The 19,134-nt window shown below is 35.1% G+C and overlaps 4 protein-coding genes across 4 annotated transcripts; 3 read left to right on the forward strand and 1 right to left on the reverse strand.

Moving 5' to 3' along the window:
- The first annotated feature begins 169 nt into the window (after positions 1–169).
- LOC141847028 (uncharacterized) lies at positions 170–1,670 on the forward strand. Its single transcript, XM_074735021.1, has 3 exons — positions 170–197; positions 481–993; positions 1,563–1,670. The coding sequence occupies exons 1-3, from the start codon at positions 170–172 to the stop codon at positions 1,643–1,645; spliced, it is 624 nt and encodes a 207-aa protein (XP_074591122.1). The 3' UTR covers positions 1,646–1,670.
- Positions 1,671–4,197: 2,527 nt separating this feature from the next.
- LOC141847446 (eukaryotic translation initiation factor 4B1-like) lies at positions 4,198–8,425 on the forward strand. Its single transcript, XM_074735493.1, has 3 exons — positions 4,198–5,415; positions 7,322–7,744; positions 8,060–8,425. The coding sequence occupies exons 1-3, from the start codon at positions 4,322–4,324 to the stop codon at positions 8,082–8,084; spliced, it is 1,542 nt and encodes a 513-aa protein (XP_074591594.1). The 5' UTR covers positions 4,198–4,321; the 3' UTR covers positions 8,085–8,425.
- Positions 8,426–10,440: 2,015 nt separating this feature from the next.
- Positions 10,441–11,808, forward strand: LOC141847447 (cytochrome b561 and DOMON domain-containing protein At3g07570). Its single transcript, XM_074735494.1, has 4 exons — positions 10,441–10,635; positions 10,711–11,116; positions 11,192–11,478; positions 11,548–11,808. The coding sequence occupies exons 1-4, from the start codon at positions 10,441–10,443 to the stop codon at positions 11,803–11,805; spliced, it is 1,146 nt and encodes a 381-aa protein (XP_074591595.1). The 3' UTR covers positions 11,806–11,808.
- A 2,753-nt stretch (positions 11,809–14,561) lies between these two features.
- On the reverse strand, positions 14,562–18,582 carry LOC141847029 (putative histidine kinase 2). Its single transcript, XM_074735022.1, has 8 exons — positions 18,532–18,582; positions 18,219–18,434; positions 17,505–18,143; positions 17,025–17,400; positions 16,336–16,919; positions 15,121–16,248; positions 14,799–15,007; positions 14,562–14,685 (listed from the first exon to the last, which is right to left on the reverse strand). Exons 1-8 carry the CDS (start codon positions 18,580–18,582, stop codon positions 14,562–14,564), a joined length of 3,327 nt encoding a protein of 1,108 aa, XP_074591123.1.
- Between the last annotated feature and the right edge of the window lie 552 nt (positions 18,583–19,134).

The raw sequence follows: 19,134 nt of genomic DNA on the forward strand, positions 1-19,134 counted from the left end.
ATATATTTACTAATATAACTTTTAGGTTAATTAAAGATTTGCCAAATATAATGCTAAGTCATAATCATTCTTAACATTTTTTAATTAAGAACAACCAATTTCAAATATATATTTAGTAATTAGATTTAGTTTTATGTTAATTTTTGGATATAAATAGAATCTTAATGACATGGTATATGCCCTATATATGTTATTTGGTAAATACATCTAATTATACAAGTTTGGAAATTACTTCAAATGTTTCTTATATATATTTTAAATTTACTAGAGTTTTTTTTTTAAAGAGAGATTTAAAACTGAAGTATTTGAATAATATTTAAATTCTTCACGTAGAAATAATCCTCATATTTAAATCAGATTTTTACAATTTCAAACCTGAAAATCAAATTTAATAAATCGATTAATTTGAAAATCGTATATTTGGTAAGTTATGCCATTTTCTTTTAATTTTCCAGCTAAATTATTAATTATGCCACGTAGGATGCCATGTATGCCCCACATTCCGTATCAAGCCATCCATCGGCCACCGAAGCCGAACCCTCTTAAGTACCGAAATTGGCGCGCTGAGACGCTTGAGATTTCCAAACCCTTCTCTCGATGGAGACGACGGCGACGGCGACGGCGACGCGAAGGCCGCCGCAGTGCCAGCGGCGGCGCGGGAGAGGGGGGAACGAGGCCGGATAAGCGGCACAGAGGAGAGGACGCTGGAGCGGAAGCCAAGCAAGGTGATGCTCGAGGGCTACGTCGGCGTCGGCGACGGTCGATTGGGGCGGTCGACGAGTCTCACGTCCGATGACCTCGAGGATCTCAAGGGGTGCGTCGACCTAGGGTTCGGGTTCAGCTACGAGGACATCCCGAAGCTGAGCAGTACACTCCCGGCGCTGGAGCTCTGCTACCCGAGGGGACAGCCGGCGGCGCAGCAGGAAGGTAGTACGAACGGCGATTCGCCTGTAGCATCGCTCCTCGTCGCCGATTGGAAATTCCTCGCTCCTGGTACGTCGCCGCCTTTTGGTTCTCTGTCTGCGATTTAGGGTTCTTGGTCGATTTCATCATAAAAATCCCATCTTTCGATGGTTTTGCCATAAACTGGAAATCCATGTTTGAAAAAATCGACTTATTTTCTCTTTCCAATCAAGATTTTATTCTTCTTGAGTTTGAAATTGGTGGAAAACATCGGTTTCTTCGGATCTCTGTCCTGGTTGGTAAAAGCCTCTCAGCCTTTTCATCATCCTGCTGTTTCAACTTCCTTTTCAATCAAAATTTCTTCTCCTTGGACATAAAATCTGAGAAAACTACCCAATTTTGCTGATGTGTTTGTTCATATACTTCTTATTCGCATTCTGATTCAATCTTTTCCTTCTTGTATCAGATCTTTTTGGTTATCCAACTTCCTGATCAATCCTTATTAGCTTGGAAATCGGAATTTGTTCGGAAATCTTAAAACAAAACCAACTTTTATGAGGTTTTCCCCCCATAGTCCTCAATCTGGATTCCGTTTATTTGAATTTGTTTCTAGTTGTTTAACTGAAATCTAACTCTAAATTTGTTTGTGTAACTTACAGGAGATGATCCAAAGGAAGTGAAAACAAGGATCAAGTATTGGGCTAAAGCAGTAGCATGTATTGTTAAACTATGCAAAGATTAATGTTTCAATTTAATTTCAATATGCAAACCTCCATGAAGAAGATCTTCTTCTGTAATCAAATATCAATGATTTAATAGGAATTTAGATCTTAAATTTAGTTAATGCTCAATTAATTTTTCAGTTGTACATAACATTGATTGAAGTATGGTGAGATTCCTAGCTTGACCTCCATGTATCAATTAATTCATTATTATATTTGTGATTAAAGATCTTGATCATTGATTATATATATATATATATATATATATATATATATATATATATCTTAATTTTTCTCAATTACTGAATATTTTTACAACCTATAAAAAGTTAATTGAGTGAAGAATTTTCAAACTAATTAAATAAAACAGAAAATTAAACATGCAATGGGAAGGAATACAAACAATAAATGATTAAACAGATCTTTCAAATAAACTGAAATATAATTTATCAAAAATAACAAAAATATTTTATTAATGTAACAAGCATAGAAAGTATTGCGAGGATTAAGATTAAATTAATATTTTCTCTATTAGATCCATGAGAGTTACAAGGATGAATAACTCTTTTTGCATCGATTGAATGTGGAGCGGAAATTTCAAGTAAATTCAACAGACATACACACACTAATATTTAGTCCAAGGCTTAGTCCTAGTCATATTACCACTATTAAATTATTTAGTCAAGGCTATTACCACTATTAAATCTTCTTTTTCTTGTATATCTTCCGGAGACGGAGAAACTATAACACAATAAGAAACTGTAAATACAAATAAAAATAAAAATATAATTTTACAATTGAGAACTATATTTTTAGAGATTTCTTGATACTTAAAAGAGTCTTTTAATAATAAGAAATGTAATAGCACTTCCTCTCTAACCCCTTAAGAATCGATATTTTCAAATCTCCTCGAAACTCTCTTTTATAGAGTTGTTGTCAGATTGATTTTTTATTTATCATTGATCTTATCATCATTCGATTGATCCACTGTAGATTCAAACATTAATACTTTGATCTGTCAGTTCAACAGCTCCATCCACCTCATCATTAGTCGACTGTTACATAATCAATTGAATTTCATAATCAAGTTTTGAACTTTCTATTCGTTTAAACAATAGCATCAGTCGATTGATGTATTAATCTAGTTGATCAATCGATTTCATAATTTTCTATTTGCTACAGTACTTTTTCTATTTGTTACAATAGCAGTTGACTATATCGTAGTAAACCCAAAAATACTATAGCAAATTCTAATTACTATAGCAAATCATATTTTTGGGATTTAGCATCCATTAGTCCATTGATGTCTAAATAGTTGACTGATACTCATGTTTTAACTTTACCAAAGCTAAATTCTCACCTTATTTAGTATTTTATTAACCTTAATCTATCAAAATTTTCTTTCCTTGACATTCGATCTACCTTGAGTTGTCAAAATTTCTCATTGCCTAGCATCTGATTAATTTTAATCTGTTGAGATTTCCTTGTTGTCTAATATCCAGTCAATCTTGACTTGTCAAAAAATTCCTTATTGTCTAGCTTTCTGGTCAACTTTGATGTTGAGACTTCTTTATTACCTAACATTCGATTAACCTTAATCTGTCAGGACTTTACGCCTCACGTCAATTAACATATTGATCAATCATTGAAACTTACACTCGATTTAAATCGAGCTTAATCAACCTAGTCAATCTTGACTAAAGGTCGATTGTACCAACATTCTTTACGATTTAATACTTTTAGGAAAGCAATATATTTTTTTTTAAAAAAAACTTATAAATTTGTGATAAAATAATTTTAAAATAAATAATAAAAAATATTAGTTGATGATTGCAATTTTTTAAATATATGAAAAATTTATAGCTTGCTAAATATACATTAAAGCTTGCTATATATATAATGTAATTTTCTATTTTCAAAACATATGAAAATTTAAAGCTTGATACATATAAATATGATTGGAACATTTAAAATATCTGTTAAACAGTAAACAAATTTATTTATTTTACTACATTTCATAATTAAAATTATAATCTGATTAATGCACGCAAATATTTCTTTTTTTTCAAAAAAATTTAAGAGGTACTTTTAAGAATTGTAATTATTTATATTAAAAATAAATACAACTAATTAATAAATATCCAATTTTATCAAACACAAGTATAATAATAAGTAGGAATATTTTTAAAATAAAACCCAATTTTTATCAAACACAATTGATTACTAAAACTACAATTTGACAATTAAAATTGATTGCTAAAGGTACAATTAGAGATCCTATTCCACCTTTAATGGAAAGAAATATATCAAAATTTTCCTAATTAGTAAGAATCAATTCTCAATCATTATTATTATTTTTATTATTAATAAAAATCTCAATCATTATTACCGAACAATTTGGATTTCATAATTTATATGAAAAATCACAATTTATATTTATTTTTTAGCTACAAAAAAAAATATTGCTCTTTCTAGTTTTTTTAAAAGGAAGAAATTTATTTTTTTATTTCCTTATAAAAATACTATAAATTGCAGATGGCAATCGCTTCCCTTCCTAATCGATCATCGATACCCTTGTTCCATCCTCCGGCGCACAATAGCACCGTCCACCGTTTTGTTTTTCCTCTTCTGAAGGCGCACGAAAACTCTCCTCTCCCCATCGAAACCCTAGAATTCTCGATCTGATCGCCGGAAGCATGTCCAATCCATGGGGCGGCGTCGGCGCATGGGCGCTGGATGCCGAGCGGGAGGAGGCGGAGGTTCGCGAGCGCGAGGCGGTCGCCGGCAATCTCGCGCAGAGCTTCCCCAGCCTGAAGGAGTCGGCCTCCTCCGCCTCCACCAAGCAGAAGAAAAAGAAGAAGAACGCGGCCATACCCTTGGCCCAGTTCGTCGCCACCGGCGGCGCTTCGGCCGCCTTAGTGGAATCGTCTAAGGGACTAACCCCTGAAGAGATGCTCCGCCTCCCCACTGGCCCGAGGGAGCGATCCCAGGATGAGCTAGAGCACGGCCGCCTCGGCGGCGGGTTCCGGTCGTTTGGCGCCGGCGAGAGAGACGGCGCTTGGGGTGGAGGGAGAAGAGGTTACAGTGGTTTTGATGAGGGGCGGAGAGGTCCGCCTCCTAGGGATAGGGATTTGGACCTGCAATCGAGGGCCGACGAGGTGGATAGTTGGGGAGCCGGAAAGAAGGCGTTTGTTCCTCTGCGGAGTGATGGTGGTCGCCGAGATCCATATGGTTTTGGTGATGGAAGTTCATCGAAGGCTGACGATGTAGATAACTGGGCATCTATGAAGAAACCTCTCCCTTCCAAATCTTCAAGCTTTGGATCAGAGTTTAGGGATCCTCGCACATCATCCGATTCCAATCGATGGGGGAGGGACATAGAAGGATCGATCCCTAGAGAAATAGGGAGGCGAAGGCTCGTTTTGGATCCTCCAAAGAAGAGGGATGTTGACGCACCACCACCAACAAGCGAGCCTGTTAAGACTCGCCCGAGCCCCTTCGGTGCTGCACGTCCAAGAGAAGAGGTTTTGGCTGAGAAAGGGATGGATTGGAAGCAGATGAACTCTGAGTATGAGATGAACACCAGCAGACCAACTAGCTCTCATTCCAGCAGACCTTCCAGTTCACAATCAAGCAGGCAGGGGAGTCTGAGCTTGGAAGAGGTGGTCATTAAATCTAAGCCAAAAGTGAACCCTTTTGGCAATGCAAAGCCGCGCGAGGTTATCTTGGAAGAAAAGGGAGTCGATTGGAAGAAAGTTGACCTTGACTTGGAGCACACTAGGGTTGAAAGGTAAATGTTCTCCATCTCTCATAGATAAATTTCTGAAGTTGCCATATTTTGCCTTGTTGAGATTGATTGCTTTCTGTAATTCCTGTAGCTCTTAGGGCTGCTACTGGAATGCTACTCTTGATTTTTTTTTTATTAGTATCTCTTAGTTTAACCTAGAATTTTTTATATTTACACAAATACAAATTGAAGATGGGTTGCCTATTGCTTCTAATGTGCATCATATGATGAAACTTAATTAATAGGCGATGCTCCATTCTTCAAAATGTTGCTTCAACATGATCAAGTGATGATGCTTAATGTGCTATTTCTTGACGATGGGAAATACCAAGAAGCTTAGTGAAACAATTTAAAAGTTTCATATTGTGTTATCTAATTCTATTGCTGTTCTTGTGGCCTTAATAACTATATTTTATTTGCCATCTGTTATTAATTTATGGGTTATATGATTGCACACCTACTAATATTTTTACATATGATCTAAAATTATTGATAGACTTAATGGAATTGTATGCTTCTTTTACTTCCTTGCATCAAGCAAATGTTTGTTGATCCCGTGCTCTTGCTCTTAATTAATCATCAACTTATGCCAACCATATTTAGTATTGTTGGATTTGTTGGACCTTTCTTTGCGTTGAAATAGTTAAGTTTAGATTTGGGGACTGGAAAGAAGAGTATTTTCTAAGAGGGACCTGTCAATGTAATTGTTTGATGACTAGTGGATCAAGAATTAGAAACAATGAATCAAGTAGGAGAGGACTCGAATGTGATTGGACTTTGTTTAACTGTAAGGTGGATATAGTTAAAAATTATATGAATCTAGGATATCAAGGATACTTGTCAGAAAGAAACTATTGCAATTGAAATGAGCTTCTAAAATTATGGAAACTGAAGAAATCAATTATATGGAATGAGTTTTTTTGGAGTTCAAAATAGTTAAAATAGAGCTGTGTTTAGACATTTGAAATTGTATGCATGTCTTTGATTCTGTTTACCCCTTTGGAAGATACAAATAGAAATGTGAATATGGTTATGTGCAAATTGTCAAAATACATATCCTTGGCTGACATTATGTATGTTTTTCACATATCCTTTTTAATGCAAGCATGTAGATTTCATTACGTATTGTATATTATATCAGTATGATATATTTCTTAATAAAATAGTATTTCTACTTGTAAGAAAGATATAGTTTTCTTATATTTCACCATGTATAGGGCAACAAGTGCATATGATGATCGAGCGCTCTTGTCTAATCTCAAATGAAGGTGCAACAAAATATTTGCAACTTCTAGTTCTTTCAAAGAACCAAATTTATGATTAACCAAATTTATTCCACATATGCATTTGTTACATTATTCGAACTTGTACTCAGTATCCAACATGGGTGCAAGTTCATGTGCCTGACACAGCTATCTTTAGAATTTCTTACATGTAATCAAGAGAAACATTGAGCATCCACTTGGAGTATTTGTGTCCTAGTTTTGGGCATCTGATAGAAATATGGAAGGGGTAGATAAAGAGCCCGATTATTGGAGATGTTTGTTTGTGGATTATATATATGCAGGCCAAATTTCTACATAAACTATTTATTCAGATTCAAAGTATGTTGTTCAGTGTTTGAAAATAAAAAATAATGACATAGAAGCCTTTTTCTGTTTAGTTTGATACATCTTCTTGTGTAATGATTTTTCTTATAGTTGTCCTGCTCAGTCAGTCTTGTATTTCTTATGGGCAAAACTTCTTCATTAAAGTTTCAGTGATTTGGAAATATTGCTGTTCTGAGCTTCTTCTTCTTCTATAGGTTCTTTGAGATTTTTCATCAGTAACTTATGTTTTTCAATTCTCCCTATGTTTGTGTTATTATTTCTTATTTTATTCACATGAGACTTATATAATTGGATTGTAGATCTGAAACCAACGAAGAAAGGCTTCTAAAAGAAGAGATAAATCATCTGAAGTCACTGGCTATTGAAACTGATGGAGGTTCAAAACTACCTGTTGAACAACTTTCTATGCTTCACAATGAGATTGCAAGTAAAGAAAAAGATCTGGAGCTTCTGGCTTGCCGGTTGGATGATACTGTTCGATTTGGTCAAAGATACCCAACCACCAACAGTAGACCAGGATCTGCAGCTGGTAGGAGCGATACCTCATCTACAAGGTCGGCATCTCAATCTGGCATGTCAGAGAGATCTAGGAGCACTGAATTTGTTGACAGACCACAATCAAGGGGTGCGGCTGGAGACGAAGGCGGGCAAATGGCAAACAACAGAAGAGGATTTCAGAGGGGAAGTGACAAAGGCTTCTTTCATGGTAGAAATAGTGAAAGGTACATCTCTAATTTCCATTTTTTTTTACTTTCTGATTGCTTTTACTTTATCAATTTGTCCGACTAGACGGGTTATTACTGATCACCATGGAACTTTCTTTTACAAATCTCTTAGTTATATGCTTGATTATAATCAAAATTTGGTACAGATGTAGTTTTTTTTAATAGTTTTTATGCAAACATTTTCCTCTACCTGTGCTAAACTCTCAACTCCAAACTTTTACTTTTATTTTCAGGTTTGAGCCGTTGTTTTTTTAATTCAGCTGCAGATTCAGTTTCTAATCTGCTTGAATTTTGCCATTTCTCGATGTCCAGGTCGAGTTCCAGGGAGCGTTGGTGAGTTTTGTCGACATGGATTCACATCGATTTCCCGACAACATTAAAGGGATAAAAGAAAACGAAGACTGTTCAGTCATCCATTCAGCAATTGCTGACCTCCTTTCATCGATCTGTTTATTGCCGTGGCGACCTACGCCTCGTTGATCTCTTCTTCTTCTTCTTCTTCTTCTTCTTCTTCTTTGTTTTTGTTTTGGTCCCTTCCCTCTCTTTGTACTTGTTGAGGAAGGGCTCTAATTTTGAGGTGGAGAGATTTTGGAACTCAATTGTAGCTAGTATTGAATGTAATCGTTCTGCTCTGCTACATCAAGTCGAACAAATTCCATATTGCGTCTTTTCTTCTTTTCGTCATTTATGATTGACACGTGGCAGTGACGGTCTCTATCGCAGAGCTGTGAGAAGAATTGATGATGGCGGCGATCCACCCTTTTCTGTAGAAAAAAAAAAAAAATGAAATCTACGAGGTCACTGAGATCAGGTGGGGCTCACGCGGTTGGCGACATGATGAAAAAGTAAATCAAGAAGTTATAATTTAATACGATTTAGGTTAGGATATTATTTTTTTAGTGGCTGAAGATTTACAATTTTTATTCATTTTTATAATTTTATTTTATCACAAATTAATTCAGTTATGCTACGGAAGCCATTCACCCTTGCTTCTATGAATGTTCAAACATAACTTGCAGAGATGAATTATTGAACTATTTTATGATCGAGAGAAATAATTTAATTATTGTGAAGAGCAGAAAACAAGCATTCCAGTACAGCACATGGTTTTGTGTGTTAAACCAGCAATTTGATGCATTCCATCGCATGCACTTGCATTAATTATTGTGTTACACAATTAATAGGTTCTATAAGTTATTCATCCTTTCCACTCGATCGATTCTCCTAGTTAAAAAAACTATTAGTCAATAATTGACATATTAAATGAAAAAATAACTTCATTATAATTTAATTTAATGAAGAAGCGCGTCAAAGTAATTTTCTATGATATTAAAATATTTTTAAAATTTAGAATGAAGTTCTATAAAAATAATATTAAGTTAAATATTAGATTATGATTTGAGTATGCTAAATAAAAAATAAAAGTGAGATAAAGATGTTAAAATAGATAAAATTTAGAAGAGAGATAAAAAAGATAAATATAAATAAAATTTACTTAAATATAAATGTATAAGTAAAATATAGTTCAATGACGTAGAAAATTTATATAGTCAATCTCATTTAATAAAATAAAACTTAATTATTATTATTGTATTCTAACTATTTCAAAATCTAATAAAAGGATCCTCAGAAGCAAACACACAATTAAATAGTCAATACTATAAAAAGGTGATTTCGTTCACCCCAAACGATTTAATATCATCGGTCCATAATTAGATATAAATAAGTAAATTAGGTACCGAACAGGATCCCATAGGAGAGGGTATTTCACAGTTACATGATGATTGAATAGTCAAGTAAATATATTTGGTGGATCAAGGTCACTAATTCAATAAGAAACAAATAAAGCTTTGAAGAGAAAGCCATACCTATTGGAAAATTAGAGAAACATGTTAATAATAATAAAATCTCTAATTTTTTTTGAATAATTCAAGTATTTAACTTTTCCAATAACACATATATAGCAGTCAACATCTCAAAATTATCTTTCCATTATAAAAAATTAATTGACAATACGTTCCAATTAAGAATGGATCCATGGATATCTGATTAACTACGAAAACTTTTTGCCATTGGATCGTAGCCGTAGCCGTAGCCATAGCCGGGGCAGTTAAACCTTTACAAGTACTACAGATGGACGAAGAGGCTGATTATCAAAATGAGGAGGCAATTTAAATTTCTAAACTTAGTGGGAACGCTTGACAATAGTGCAATTTGCCCTCCCAAGGAAGTAAAGTTTAGGGTAATAAATAACTTAACTAGTCGGAATGGTTTGGAACAAACAACTAGCTAGCGTGTGGCAAGCACACGGAATTTGACCTAAAAAGAGACAAAATTCCAACCAAGCGAATCTTTCAAGAGCTACCTTCCCCACTTGAAACCCAAGAATTCATTTACTTTCTATTTTTTAATCGTCTCAAGTCACCAACAACTGAATTAAATTATCAATAAACTATTCTTAATTATGTTGCCTATTTCTTCTAATGATGCAAGAAGCTTCTCCTAGCAAATTCTCAATATAAATTTGCATTAGAATTTTCTTTTTTGTATTTTTTTATTTCAAAAATACATTTACTATTTTATTGATGACACACACACACACACCTCTCTGTTCATGCACCTTCTTGGCCTTAAAAACTCATCACCAAGAGAAGAGATCCTCCATTGTATTGCAAGCCAAGGAAGAGAGAGGGATGGAATTCAACAAGATGAATAGCATCACCATCTCCTTTGTTCTCCTCTTCTGTTTCTCCTCCTCCTCCAAGCTTGTTAGGACTCAATCAGATTCTTGCTCTTCTCCACTTGAAGTTAGCAACCTCATCCCGTTCGACACCACTTCTTCCTTCCGCTGCATCTCCGCTTGGAATGCACAAGGCTTCATCCTCCGGGTATATCCTTTAATTCGATCTCTTTAGTGTTATTTGTATTCTAAGTTAAACGTACTTGGACGAGAGAGCATGCAGTATGCTCAGACAGGCCAGAACCTTTGGAGTTTCATCCTTTCAGCCCCTGACCCAAGCTCCTACATATCGATTGGATTCTCGAGCAACGGGAACATGGACGGGAGCAGCGCCATGGCTGGGTGGACCGAGTCGACCGGCGGTCCGGGGATCGCAAAGCAATACTACTTAGGAGGAAAGAGCTCGAGCCAGTGTCCACCTGACCAAGGGAACCTACAGTTGGTGCCGAACAAGACAGTGATCGTCTCACAGTCATCGCAGCTTTACCTAGCATTTCAAATACATGCCCAGCAGCAACCTGAGTCGCACCTCATTTACGCAGTCGGTCCGCGAGGGACTGTCCCATCGTCGAGCTACCATCTTCCAACTCACCAGAGCCAAACTTCTACTTCCATTAACTATGCCACAGGTGAGTTGTATAAATATATCTTCATTAATCATATTTAAGCTTAATAAAAAGCTTACTTTGTTTGCCATGAAACAGGAGTGGCTGCTACTACTGCAGGAACTGGATTCTCGACCAAAAGATGGCATGGACTGCTGACGATTTTAGGGTGGGGATTACTGATGCCTGTGGGAATCACCATGGCCAGATACTTGAAGCACTATGATCCTCTTTGGTTCTACTCCCACATCTCGATCCAAAGTCTCGGATTTGTGCTCGGTTTGGCAGGCATCATAGCGGGCTTCAGGCTCGACGACGATGGCGTATCCAGGGCTGACACCCACAGAGCTATTGGATACTGCATCTTGGTCGCTGGCATCCTCCAGGTACAAAACATATAAATTAACAAAATTTTTAAAACATGAATTTGACTGGAGTTCTTGTTATCGATACAGGTAATGGCATTTCTTATCAGGCCTGACAAATCTTCAAAGATCAGAAGGTATTGGAATTGGTATCATCACTATGTTGGCAGGGGAGCCATAGTTTTAGCAGTGGCTAACATCTTCCTGGGACTGTCCATAGCTCATGAATCAGGTTCATGGATTTTGGCTTATTTGATCTGTCTTATCATCTTGGTGGTCTGCAATATTGTTCTTGAGGTGAAAAAGTGCTTGGCCAAAGATGATGATGATGATGATGATCTTCTGTAGAGAGAGGGATGGATAGATTTGGTTATTTGCATTCTTATTATCAGTTGTTGCTAGCTATAGATATTCGATATTCTCTATACTTTTGTTGACATCACCACATGCTTATTAATTTTTGTTTTATTTATTTGTTTATTTATTTCCATTTTGTTGATATTTCCAACCAAAATGTCTTTTCATTCCTCTAATAATTAATAATTTAATTAAAAGTCTAAAATCAAAAGAACGTTAGGCTTTAATGGCTGCCAAAGAAACCCAAACAGCCCCGAACTCTACCCACGTTGGACCTGCGTATTGGGACCCACTAAATCTGGCCAATACATATCCTCCCTATCTTTTCCCAACTACATAATTAATTTTAATTATTAGACACAATTTAACCTAAATTTTCTAAATAAATTATGCATCTCACCTTTTAAATTTCTGTATTCTATGTTAGTTTTCCAAAAATAACCCGATGATCGATATATTAAATTAGAGACGGATCTAAGAATTAGAGTTGGAAGGAGTTTGAACTTACAAGATAGGTTGGAGGACGGAGCTAAGTAAGATCCGTATTTGAACTAAGCGTTCGTAAAATCACGACTAATTGCTAGGCTAACTAACCTCAAAATTTACATAGGGCAACTTAAACCCAAAGACATTCCATATATTTATGTACAAATGATAAGGAACAATACTAATCGACTTTTTTTTTAAAAAAATAAAAATTATTAATTATTGCATTTTTGTGTGTGTGAAAATTAATGGTCGTTTATAAATGAATAGGATAAGAGAGGAAGGAAAGAAAGTAAAGGGTAGAGAGGAACTAAATGAAAGGGGCATTAGTGTAGGCATGTTTTAAGAGACAAACTTCTAAATGTCATCATCAATGGTGCCCTATAAAGTTGGTAAAGAGCTACAAAGGTAAGAAAATAAGGACGAAAAAAAAGAGACGAATTTATGAACATGTATATGGAGTGTGTAGAAGAACATATGAATCTCGTGCATGATCTACAAAGGATGTCTCCATCAAGCATGTGAACTTTTACGCTTTAAAATGTCATTAATTCAATGACACTTTTGTTTTTTCATCAAAAATATATTTACAAACAATTTAAGTATATATCTAAAACCTAAAAATAAATCGACTAAATTTTCACAACACATGTTTATTCTACTATTTCTCTTGCTCATCTAAATCTTTTTAGTCTTACAAATAAGGTCATTTATTCTTTCAGAAATGGAAACAAACTAGGGACACATTGGTTCATAGGAAGCTTCATTGAGACATTAAACTCAAATATTATGCGACCTTCTTCGATTAATTTATTAATAAAGAAACTGAAATCACTTTAATTCTACACTATTTCAAATAATAATAATGATGAAATTCAAAATACATATAAAAATAATTAAAAGAATCAAAATTCAAATCTTGCTAAAGGTAAAGGAAGATTTCATTTTCATGATAGAAAAATATTTATTAATAAAAATACTACTTTTTATTACCAAATTATATGAAGTTACATATGGAATAGCTAGTTTTTATTTTATTTTTAGAAAAAAATGTATCAAACAAATTAATTGATAGTGATGAGATGTTGGATTTGTTTTGTGCAGGGCATGTGAAGCACTCATGCATCCAACACTAGTTAGCGGTGGCCATGAGACTTGTTGGTTGATTTATTTGATCTTAAAGAAAGAAATTTAGTGAGTTGCAGAAAAAGAAATTTAGTGATATCATTTTTAATTAGAAATTTAATAGCACGAAACAATTTTAAAATGAATCCATACACCTCTTCACATCAAATCAAAATCAAAATCAAAACGGATAAAGATAAAGAAAAAAAAACTAAAAAGAAAAAAACAGAGGGGACCCCTACGAACAGTGAAGAAAACGACCTCCATCTAATTTACGATCTTATTCTTCAGGAACAAAAAGAAATAGAAACAAATCCCAAACTTAAATCTCAATAACCAATCACGTGTTACTTTAAAGGAGGAACTCGTGTTGTTCGTGCCCAACCCTCGATTCCTCCATTATAAAAAGCAGCAGTAAAACCACCATGCATTGCATCAATCTGCTTCGTCTATTGATCCATCAAGAAAGATTTTTAACAGATTTTTTTTCTTCTTCATCTTCTACTAGGAATCGAATTGAATGGAAGAAGAAGAGAATGGGGAGGTGTGTGACACAGAGTTGTGCCTCAGCCCCATCGGCCAGCGCCAGAGTTTGAGTTCTTCTTCTCCTCCTTCCTCTTTGGCTTTGGCTTCACGAAGGTGACGGATTAAGCACTAGATGAGTCTTGAATCGTTTGTTTTTAATTTGTTTGTATATATGTTTTGCTTTGTTTCTGTTCAATTGAGTCTGAATGGTGAGTGTGGATGATGAGAAGAGGGGGAAAAGCCCCAGAGTTGAAGAAACAAGAGGACGATGGCAACATCACTATATTTTACAATGGAACGATTTGCATATGTGATGCCACAAAGATCCAGGTATAGCTTTGTTTGAAAGTTTCAAAATAAGATTTCCGGCAAGGCAATTGTGAAATGTACTATGGTCAATTTGTTGACAAATTTATAATGGCAGGCAAGAGCTATTATAAGCATGGCAAAGAAGGAGATGGAGGTGGAAACAACAACAACGACGACAATAACAAGAGCAATACCTTGGAATGTTTGCAAGTTCCTAGCGGATCAAACACGACGGGATCATCGATGGCAATGATGACGTGGTGCCATCGCTGTTGCTGAACCAAAGCCCGTCGATGAAGCGATCACTGCAGCAGTTTCTGCACAGGAGGAAGACGAGGAGGTCCAAAAGGAAGCTGATGACTGAAGCAGATTAAACAAGCATCTTTTACTTCCAGGCTCTCTCTGCTTAACTTGTCAGATTGATTCCTGCTATTAGATTTCAGTTAAATTAAGAAGTTTAGAACATTTTCATCAAGAAAAATCAGGATGTGGGTGCAAAATTTTACAGATGTATTACTGATTTGAAAATTTAGTTATACGCTACCTTTATAACAGTATTGATGGCATGGAGCAATTTGTCAGCTTGTAATGGCTTTGTCAAATGGAAATCCATTCCTGCTAATGCTGTCTTTCTTTCTTCCTCAGGTGAAGCATGAGCAGTAAGAGCAATAATTGGAATTCGGAGACCATAATTTCTTTCTTCTTCACGAATGCGCCTTGTTGCTTCATAACCATTCATAAGTGGCATCTATGGTACAAATGTAAAGGGTAAAATTAAATTAGACTAGGATTAGCCAGAATTTTGAGACAACTTAAACAACAAACTTTCCAGTAAAACAACATTGCTTTTATGATTTTTACCTCACAATCCATAAGAATAACATCATAAGGAAAGCTCTTTGAATCATTACTTGGATCGCCTTCATGTGTGGAATCTAATTTCCTTAAAGCATCTCGAATTAAATCCAAAGCATTCAACCCATCTTCACAAGAAGTAACACTCGCACCAAGGCGAGAAATTAATTTTGTAGCCACTAGCCGCAGTGTAGGTACATCCTCCGCAAGTAATATGTTCATGCCATCTAATGGCTTATGCTCCAAATTTAGACTCGATGAAAACACTTCATGACTACAACATTGGAAAGATGAAGATTTGGATGAAAAATTGTTACTTTCCATAGAACTAGTCATTTTATGCAAATCATGTTCACTTTCTCTCCCCAAATCTTGTATAAGTCTCGAGAGTGCATATAGGCGGGATCCATGGATTGGCTTTTGCAATATAAGGTGGCATGGCACATGTTTAGATCTTCTCAATCCATCGGTAGGAGCATTGGAGTTAACCAACCAAACAATTTTGAAGTGGAGAGATTCATTGCCAATTATCAATGTCTTCAAAGTTAATTCAATCTCTGAAAAATTCCCAAGACTGAAATCAATGACGACTAACACACAACTTGTGTAGTCTTTTGAGCTAGTCTTGAACTCTTTATTAGAGAGAGGTAGAATCTTGTCGGCTTCATCTTTAGAGTGTGAGAATTCTGCTGCCATGTTCAACAAACTTGCAGGTGATCTTGACTTAGATCTCCCTAAACGAATAAGACTATTCTTAATTTTCTCTGTGATGGAATAAATAAGCCTCCAATGATCAATCACCCACACTTCTACTCCTGAGATTTCCATCCATCTTTGCATTATTCGTGTAGTTTCGTCACCTTGAACAAAAAGTATGGCATGAATGCTATCTCTTGCTAAACCCCTTCTGAATCCCATACCTGAAATAGTTGACGGCACAATCTGAGAATTTGCAGAATCCTTAATGATGTTTGAATTGATTGGCAATGAACTAGACCTTTCAGCTCTTGATTCACCATCCACATTTGCATAACTTGGTTTGCATGATTTCAGAAGAATGTTGAATCTGAAACAAGTTCCTTTTTCAGTAGGAGTTTTATCCATGATTTTAATCTCACCACCCATGAGACGCACCTATTGATTAAAAAAAAAATTAACCATCACAAAAAGGTAAATGATATTATCACTAAAATATAAAGATAAAGTTCCAAGTGTCCTTACAAAGGATTGGACTATGCCTAGTCCCAAGCCAGTGCCTTCATGTCCTCCATTCAATGACTCTTTAACTTGAACATAGTTTTCAAAAACAGAAGCTCTTTTCTCCTTGGGGATTCCTGTGCCAGTATCATCCACCTCTATAATTATCTCAATGTGATAAGGATCACTTTCAATTAGATTCCCAACATAATTGTCACCCAAGCTATCTTTGGAAAGCCATCCTAATAAAGGATTCAACACATTTCTTAAGTTATAACCTTTTCTGGAAGAAACTTCAATTTTTTTGAAGCTTGGTTTTCTAGCCCATGCACGCAGAACAACACGTCCTTCAGATGTAAACTTCACTGCATTGCTCAATAGGTTATCAATTATCTGTTTAAGCCTTTGACAATCACCTCTCACAATGGTAGATGTAAAAATGGAAAAATCACAAGGATCCCATATGACCTCCAAACCCTTATTGAGTCCCACGATATGAAAAATATCAATTGATTCTTCAAGGACTTGACATATATCAAACTCAACCTCTTCTGGTTGCATTTTGCCTGCTTCAATTTTGCTTGTGTCAAGGACAGAGTTTAGTATCCCTGCAAACATATTTGAGAATATTAAATTTCTATGAAAAACAAAACCACTATTAGGAAATGCACGTCTATGCTTTAAAGTTACAAATGATTAATACTACTACTCACCAAGAAGTTTTGTTACACAAGTATTAATTTGTTGCATATTTGATTGTAGCTCAGAAACTCGAGGAGCATCAGCAAGGCAAATTCCGACCAATCCAGCAATGCCTGCGAGAGATGTACGTATGTCGTGGCTAGCGCTAGCAAATGCCAAACTCTTATTCATACTTTTTCTCTCTGCTTGTTGAATTGCCCCTTTAAGCTTGATAAGTTTAGCTTGTAGAAGGCCTTCCTGTAACTGTGACCTATGAAGTAGATGTAGCAGCACATAACTTCCAAGAACCATGCCTAGAATGATGAGTAATACTAGAACCACAACAACAACCCTCATCTTTTGCAACATCGATACACCTCGTTTACAAGGGAAAGCTGCTACGTATACCTAGTAAACAAACAGACATTGTTCGAGTCAGTACAAGGTCAATTCTTTCATCCTAGTTTTGAAATGCAGTATGAAGAAAGATACTCAAGTAGTAAACTAATCACCAATTCCATTCCATATGCATCTAGGAGAAAACAACCAATCTGATACCTCCTACCCTGAATCTTCAAATGCTTAATGTGCGATGGCCAAACAGAGATATTTCCATGGCACGGTAAATCATCATACTTCTCTACATTATTCATATCATCCTCATCCATTGCAAGAATGGATACTCCATTGTCACCATAAACAAAATGAGTATGAGGAGGTTCATTTGGTGCAATTACTTCTCCTCCTCGGGTAGCCAAATGCAAGTGTCCACCATGAATGTTGATGCTTGAGATTGAATTCTTGAGAGTTTCTAGAGGTACGCCCACTGACAAAACCCCATTTGTGGAATTTCCAAGTGGAGTGTTGAAGAATAGCATATGGATGCTTTGCAAACCTATCCCGACATATGATGCATTGTGGAACAAGGACTCATTCAAATGCCTTGGTGGTGAACATATAACCTCATCAGAGAATTGCCCAGTACCATTCAATGCCTGGGTGCACCATAAATAATCATAATCATTTGAGAACAATACATAAGTTTCATTTCCATCACCATAATATGAGAAAACTTTCCCTTGAGGCTCTACATAAGAAATTTCTGCAACCCATTTCTGCATCATAATTGCCATGTACAATTGTGGGACTATCTGCAAATCAATTTTAGTTAAATTTAAATTGGGAGATAAAACAAAAATCTAAACAGATTGTTTCATTAAAATTACCTTGGATTGTGTGGTGAAGAGAAAAGACAAGTTCTTCTCCCAAGTGAGGGTCTTTGCTATCCCATGCATCATGGTGCCTATTTGAAGCAATTGGTTCTCATGATCCTTAATGAGTGACACAACTTTGATGATTTCTTCTCTATTACAATCTCCTTTAGTCTCTTGAATAATGAGAACCAGTAACACAAACATGGAAACTCCCAACAACAACAACATCTGCATAAATATATCTTTCTATAATCAATTATTATATATATATATAACATTTTGCCCATAATAAGATGACAAATACCATAAAAAATTCAAAACAAACCATTGGACAAAGAGTCCTGTAGCTTTGACAAACAAGCCTGAGCATCTTCATTGTTCCAGCAGCTATTGATCAAAACAAAAAATGAACAAACATATACAATTATATATTTGAAATGATAAAATCACTATTTTAGAATGAAAATGAAAATTCCTTAATTTTTTTTGAAGGAAAAGGGGAACAATTAATTTAAAATTTTAAAAATTTAAAAGAGATAATTTATTATAAATTATAAAAAAATAAAATTAATGAATTATAATTATTAATTTAATAAATTATTTTATTAGAACAATTATTTTAATGTATTATTTTATTAAAATATATATAAATTTATGTTAAATTTTAAAAAATAAAATTAATAAATGATGTTTATTAATTTAATAAATTATTTTATTAAAATAATTATTTTAATGAATTATTTTATTAAAATAAAATTAACGAATTATATATATTAATTTAATGACTTTAAAAAAAAAAAGGCAGTCCGGTTAAAAAATAATCCCGCCATGCGGGGTCCGGGGAAAAGATCCATTGTACGCAGCCTTACATTGGCTTTATTAAGAGGCTGTTTAAATTTGAACCCGTGACCTCTAGGTCACATGGCAA

Source organism: Curcuma longa, chromosome 16 (assembly GCF_044706935.1).
Source record: "Curcuma longa cultivar G26 ecotype Majalengka, Jawa Barat chromosome 16, ITB_CL_G26_1.1, whole genome shotgun sequence".
Classification (NCBI taxonomy): domain Eukaryota; kingdom Viridiplantae; phylum Streptophyta; class Magnoliopsida; order Zingiberales; family Zingiberaceae; genus Curcuma; species Curcuma longa.